The sequence below is a fragment of the Cinclus cinclus genome, chromosome 17, assembly GCF_963662255.1.
Source record: "Cinclus cinclus chromosome 17, bCinCin1.1, whole genome shotgun sequence".
Taxonomy (NCBI): Eukaryota; Metazoa; Chordata; class Aves; order Passeriformes; family Cinclidae; genus Cinclus; species Cinclus cinclus.
In genome coordinates, this window is record NC_085062.1 from 3,540,937 (window position 1) to 3,547,812 (window position 6,876).

Below are 6,876 nucleotides of genomic sequence, written 5' to 3' on the forward strand. Positions count from 1 at the left end.
GGATGGGAAAATGTACCTGGGTGTGATGCTTGAGGATGGACATCCATGGACATCCATGACATCCCAGTTCCATTTGGGGAAGAAAAAGATGGAGCTTCTGAGCTTTGGCCCTGGGGCAGCAGTGCTTGAGGTGAGCACCCAAAAATCGCGCACCACACACTCGCAGGCTGAGGCTCAGGGCTGCTCCAGCATTGCAGCCAACTCTTGGGACTGAAGCACTTTTTTAGGGAGAGCGCCTGGGCAGGAGGAGCATCCCCTTCTCACAGACATGTCCCCAGGTGGTGGATGTCAGCGATGCCAGGATGAGCTCTGGGATGTCACACCAGGCTCCTGCCTGAATTGGACAAGCTCAGCCCTGAGCTGGGCAAAGCACCACTGAGCTTTGGCTTTCCAGGGCTGATCCTGTGCAGACACAGGAGCTCAGTGGTGGCACCATCCCGGTGTTGTCCCTGTCCCTGACCCCACCACCACCAGCCAGCCTCTGCTAACAAAATGCCTTTAAATGCACTGGAGTGTCCCACACTGGGCTGCTCTGCCCTGTCCCCTGCCCAGAGGGCATCAGCCATTGCCTACCAAGGCCCTGCCAGGCTCCCAGGTGATGCATTGACTGATTTTCCACTGTAGATGTTTTTATCAGAATAGAAGGTATTTTTATACTCTGGTGGTAGTGGATGAGCAATGCTGAGTGAGGGCTCTCCTTGCCTGCCTCCCCTGCCCTGGCAAGCCCCAGGATGCCCATGGCTGCTCTGCCACTGTGCTGTGGAAGGTGGAGGTGTGACCACTGCCTGTCTGCTCCGTTGTGTGCTAGAGGGAGCTTTAGTGGGACGGGATTTGAGGAAGCACTTAGGATAGTCCTGAGTACAGCAATCCTGTCGTATGAAAGCCAGCGGGACACATCGGTCACATTTTTGTTAGGCTCATGCTCTGTACTTCAAAAGTTTCTATGAGATCGATGAACTTTGTTTAACAATTTTGAAAGGAACAAGTTCTGTAAAGAGCCACTAAATACAGAAGTTGGATACGACTCTGGCCGTGGAGTGTGTTTGTCTGGAGGTGGTGGAATGGGAACTCCTCTCACACTTGCCCGGTGCCTGGTGTTGTCACCCTTGGAAGTCACAGCTTTGCCTTGGGATTATGGCAAGAGCTCTCATTATCCCAGTGACTTCAGGATAAAAAAAGAGGGTGTTAAATGGGGTTATTCCAGCTCAGGGTGTGATCTGCCCCATGAAATTCCTGTGCTCATCCCTGCTGCAGGTTTGCTCCTTCCCTTGGGGTAGCTCAGCATTGTCTAGCGTGAGTTTCAACTTGGTTTAACATTAAATCATAGTTTCCTGGAATGGTTTGGGTTAGAAGAGACCATAAGGATCATCTTATTCCAACCCCATGCCATGGGCAGGGACACCTTCTACTAGCCCAGGATGCCCAAATCCCTGTCTGACCTGGCACTGCCCATGGCACCGCACCCCAGCACGGCTCTTGTTTGGAGTCGACCATTGCTGGGTGAGTCGGCAGCTTCTGACATGAGGCAGGGCTGTTTGTGTTTGATGAATTAATAAATCCATATGTTGCATATCTGTTTAAGCTTGTTTGTCAGCTAACATGTTGAGAAGGACTTATTTTTGATGGATATCTGAACGTCTGGAGAAGCTGGGCCAGCTGCCATGGAAACTGGAATCTTCCCCTGCGGGGAAGGACGAAGCCGCGTGAACCATCTGGGTGCTCCTGGTGCAGCTGCACCCCGGCTGCCCTTGGCACTGCTCCAAATGCCAGATTCCACAGGGGGATGCTGTGCCTGGCCAGGAGCAGGGCTCCACGCTCTGCAGGGCTCTCAGTGAGCAGGTGATCCTGGCTGGCTTTGTGCCACGGTTTCCCCAAGAAATGATTGCCCAACCCCGTGTTAAAGAGAACCTGGAGACGTTCATGCAGGTGAGATGTGTGGGCAGGGGCTTGGGGACATGCTGGCCACTTTCCCAAGGGCAGAGTCCCTGGTCCCTGTGAAACGCCAACACTGTCCCCAACAAGGGGACAGATACTTTGTCCTGATTAAGATCCACCTCTGACATGGGACCACCCTGGCACTGGGTGTCCTGATGTTCGCAGGGTGACCCCATCCCAATTCACCCCATCCCTGCAGCCAGGTATCAGGCTCCAGGGCACTGCAAGACCCTGGAATTGGCCATGTCCCCTTCAGGTGACACAGTCCCTGACCTGCCCCTCAGCCATAGTGGGGACAGGAAGAGGACCAAAATAAAGCATTAATTCCCACCTGGACCCCCCTCCCTGGGGGCTTAAAGGCACAAACAAGGACCGTGGGTTGGAAGGAAGTTCTAAAACAACTTTTATTGTAGAAAAATCTTGTGCCTGTCCCAAGGGAGCAAAGGGAGCTGAAGCCTTCCAGCCCTAAGTGAGGGCACCCTGACTGCTCCCACCTGCTCCAGCATGGGTCACCCCACCTCTGGGCCAGCACCTTGAGTGTCTGTTGTGGAAATAAGAGAGAAATACAAGCATGAGACTCCAGCTTTGCTCTGGTTTGGCACATGACTCATTCCTCACGCTCTGCTGCTGACACACTTGTTCCCACTTGCCACCACGAGCGATGCTTCCCCTCAGTGAGCTGGCACGGGGATGATGTGCTGTCCCAAAATATCCACCAGCAAGGCAGTGCCTGCAGCTGCTGAATTCCCCCAGGTTCTGATCCCCCCATATTCACCATCCAGGCTGCAGGCAGCAATTCCTCCCTGCGTAATGCCCAGGGCTGGGTGTCACCAGCTCCCCGGAGCATGTGAAGCTGCTGCTGCTGCTGCTGCTGCTGTTAAGGAAGGGCTGCACTCACTGATATTTACATTTCAAACCACATCCTGCTGGAGCAGAGGGATCTGGCAGAGCTCAGCCGACCTCAGCCTTGTGCTGGGCCGGGAGGGGAAGTTGGTAGCAGGCTCTCCATTGTGGAACAGCCACACGGGCACTCAGGCGGGTGAGATCCCATCAAAATCCTCCTCCAAAAGCTGTCAATGTGTGATCCCACTGCCAGAGCATCAAGAGGCCCTAGCAGAGGCAGAGCAGAGGTCGATTGCCAGGAGGCCTCAGCCCGTGACTGGCTTGTAGTTTGCTTGTGCTCAGTGGAGCTCCCCACACCCACACGGGGGCATGGCTGGAGGGCACCCCTGTGATGCCCATTTCACCATCACAGACCAGCACAGGCATCCCTTGCTGCCAAACCCTCGTTGGCACCACCAGAAGGTGTCCATCACCACCACAGCCAGGCCTGCACAGCCCGGGGTGAGGAGGGGACTGGACCAGCACCAAGGATGACCACCTGCACCCTGCCCCAGTTCCTGGTAAGTTCCCAGGGCTCATCCCCCGCTTAGGGCCGGGGGTCACGCTGCCTCTGCTGCCAGTCCTGCCGCAGCCGGGCCACCTCCCGGCTGTACTGCTCGTGGAGCCGGCAGAAGGTGGACGGGCTCTGTGCCTCGCCGTCCGACACCCGCCTGCGCGGCGGCAGCGGCGGCGGCCGCGGGGTCCCCTCCTCATCGTGCCCAGCACAGCCAGAGGTGTCGGGCAGCCGCTCCGCCCCCAGCACGTTGTTCCACACCGCACAGCCGTTCTCCTTCGGCAGGATGGCGGGCAGAGCGGGCAGCCGCTCCCGGCACTGCTCCAGCCCCGACGGCTTCCAAGGACCGGGAGGCTCCCGGGAGCCCGCACAGCCTCTGGCCAGTCCCCGCCTCATCTCCTGCAGCTGCTTCTCCAGCTCCCGCACCACCAGCCGCATGTAGTCAAAGCTGGCTCGGGACAACGACTTCACCCACGACTCCAAGGCCGCCTGGTTCTCCGCCGCCAGCACGTAGGTGCGGGACTTGGTGCCGCCAAAGCGGATGGCGAAGGCATAGCTCTCGGCTGCCTCGCAGAGCTCCACATTGCAGCCCTCCAGCACGATGACGCCCACGGGCTCCCGGCTGTCGCGCTCCTCGAAGTAGAAGAGCATGTTGCCCTTGAGCACGAACCAGCGGCGGTGATAGGCCGTGTGCCGCTCGCCGCGCTTGTAAAGGAAGCCGGCGTTGTCGGCAGGGGAATCGCCGGTGGCGTAGAAGACCAAGCTCCGCTCGTTCAGCTTCATGGCTCCGCGCCCTGCGGGGACAGAGGGTGCTCAGCGCAGCGCCTTAATTGCATGAAAACGAACCATCGGCTTTTTGTTCTTGCTGGCAGCAGCCCTGACGCCCAGGAAATGGAGCCGGTGAATAAACAAGCTCGGGATAGCTGGGATAAGCCCGCTCCCGGACAAGGTGATGAGACCGGCGGATTCCGGGTGGGCTGCTGCTCCCCAGCGCTCACTAGGAACGAGGCTACCCCCTCCATACCCCCAGCAGAGTGTTTTCCCACGGAGGAGCCCCAGGCAGGGTTTGTCCCGGTGCCTCACGTCACCTGGCACAGGTGACCTTCCCGCCGGCGCCGTGGTTTCCGTGTCGCGCCGCTCCTCCCCACGGCGCACAGAGGATTTTGGCCGGCGCCGTGGATCCGGCTGCCGCTCCAGAGAGCTGTGGCCATGAACCCTATCACAAGACCACCGCTCCTCTTGTCCCCCAATCGCTGGTGGCCTCGTCGTGCCAGGCTTTCCACCCACCTGGATTCTACCTCCGGTCTGCGGCGGTCGCCAGCATCAACGACACGGGCACGGCCGTGGTGGCCGTGAGAGCGCTGGATGCGGGGTCGGATGGTGCGAGGGGGCTTTGGGGCACCGCTCCCGCACGGTCACCTTTGTCCTCGGCTCCCACCGGCCCGGCCCGGCCCGGCCCCGCGGGCGGAGCGCTGCTCCCGCCCGCCTCCGCCACCGCCCATCCCCACGGCCGCAGCCGGGAGGGAGGAGCTGGGAAAACGCTCCGGAGCTCGGCCCCGGGTCAGGGAACTCCTGGCTCGGCCCTAAACCCACGGCAGGTCACGGCTCCGGACACCGGGACTGAGGACCAGGCAGCACCGGGGAGAGCGAGGGGGAAGTGAGGGAGGGATGGGGGCACGCACTGGAGGGTGCAGAGGATACGAACATCCCGGGATGAAGGTATGGATGTACACAGGGATGTGCACATGTGTGGGAAACTCGGGAGCTTAGTCCTGAAGGTGGCTGCACAATGTTGAATATTTGGACACATTTTTGAGGCAAAGAATTGGGGTTCTGGGTGCATCTGGCAGGGAATGGGCAGAGACTGGTGGATGAGGTGGACGACACAACCCCACAAGGAGGGCTGGTGGCAGGCCGTGGACTGTTGCTGTGTGGGTGGGGGATGCTGCAGGGCACCAGGCTGCAAGTCCTGGCTTCTCTCCTGACCTTCCGGCCATATCCCTGGGCCACAGCCAAGTGTGGGGTGGTCTCAGTGCCGAGGAACAGAAGAAGCTGAATGGGGACCAGCCTCCAGTCTGACTTCTGCTCTTGGTTGGCCTTCCAGGCTCACAGGACCACCTTGGGCAGTGTTGCTGTGCTCACCATGTACCAGTAAAGACCAGCATCAAGGATTTGCACTCATCACTGTCCCTTTCCTCCAGTTTCTCCATCCCCTTGTTCTGCTCCATAGCCATGTGTTCATTTTAGCAACCAAGGCCCTGGCAACAATTTTACAGCTCCCCACCCCAGAAATCCTACTGTCCCTGACCTCTGCTACAGGTTGTAGTCCATTCCGCACCCATAGATGCCCCCATTTCCCTGCACAGCTGCCCAGGGCTTTGCAATTTTCTGCTTGTGTCAGAGGTTTTCAGTTCATCGAGGGATTTCCCTGTCACCTGCAGACTTTCACTTTCAGGCTATAAAAAGGGATTCAAGCCAGCAATAAAACCATCTGGGCTTTATCTTCCCTCCTGAGCAGAGCAGTTTGTTCAAGGTCGCTGCTGGGAAGTCTCAGGTCTCTGCACCACTTATCTCCCTGCCTTGCCGAGAGATGCCTTTTCACAAAGCAAGATTAGAACAGGAAGGGCCGTGGGGAGAAGCAGTGTCTTTATTAGAGCAGCTAGGGTAATTGGCGAAAGGCAGCAGCACTCCCAGCTCTGCTTTCCTTTCCTGGGACTCCAAAGCCACATTTTCATCTTGCAGAGGTTGTTCCTCCTCCACAGCTGCTCTGGAAAATCACCCCTATTCCTCAAAAACACCGACAAAATTCCCCTGTGGATTTTTGCTTCCCATTGGGTCTCTCTTGGGACAATCCAGTCGCGTGCTGCTGCACAAGCTCCAGGACTTCCCCTTCTGAGCAGCTCCAGATTTTCCCTGCTGTCCCCCAGCATCCCCTCCACCAAGGAGCCCGGACCCTGTGCCTCAGTTTCCCCTGTCAAGTTTTGATGGGAAAGATGGGAAAATGAACTCCCATACTGAGCTTGCCCGACAGCAGGGGAAAGGGAGAAGAAAAGGGTCTGAAAGGAGGCATGCCAGGAGCATTTCTGGATGTGGGATGCTCTTGGCCTCCTCTTCCTGCTGCTCCCATGACCGGTGACTTGGTGTGATTACACAGCAGCGGGTGCTGGCCGGCTCAGCGAGGTGAGTGGGAGCTCTGAGTCACCTCCATTGCCGGGAATCTTGGAGTGCTGGGGTACCGGGGGGTCTCGGATACCCAGCGCTGTGCGGATCGCCGGCCAGCGCAGGGAGGAGGACTGCGGAGGGGTTGATCTGGTCCGGGGGAGTTGCTGAGGCTGGGGCAGGGCAACCGGCTGTGGTCCAGGGGTGGCACAGCACCAGCAGGGAGTTTGCATTTCAGTCTTTTCTTCACTGGAAGATGGATTGGGAATGGATGGGGTGAACAACGGAGGCGTATTTCAAGCACCAGCAAAGCGACAGGCAGAGAATGATCATAAGGAACCCAAATGTATCCCAAGCTGTATCTTGGCGTTCAAGGCGAACAAGTC

At 58.2% G+C, this 6,876-nt stretch overlaps 1 protein-coding gene across 2 annotated transcripts; it reads right to left on the reverse strand.

Moving 5' to 3' along the window:
- Positions 1-2,381: 2,381 nt before the first annotated feature.
- PHETA1 (PH domain containing endocytic trafficking adaptor 1) lies at positions 2,382-4,703 on the reverse strand. 2 transcript variants are annotated; one of them, XM_062504121.1, is made up of 2 exons: positions 4,619-4,703; positions 2,382-4,125 (listed from the first exon to the last, which is right to left on the reverse strand). In XM_062504121.1, the coding sequence occupies exon 2, from the start codon at positions 4,112-4,114 to the stop codon at positions 3,365-3,367; it is 750 nt and encodes a 249-aa protein (XP_062360105.1). In that variant the 5' UTR covers positions 4,115-4,125; positions 4,619-4,703; the 3' UTR covers positions 2,382-3,364. The 2 variants fall into 2 exon arrangements, with proteins under 2 accessions (XP_062360105.1, XP_062360106.1); XM_062504122.1 differs by lacking the exon at positions 4,619-4,703 and adding an exon at positions 4,356-4,379.
- Between the last annotated feature and the right edge of the window lie 2,173 nt (positions 4,704-6,876).

Excerpts from the sequence above, each read along its gene's own strand:
- PHETA1 (XM_062504121.1), bottom strand. The coding sequence starts at position 4,114 with ATGAAGCTGAACGAGCGGAGCTTGGTCTTCTACGCCACCGGCGATTCC.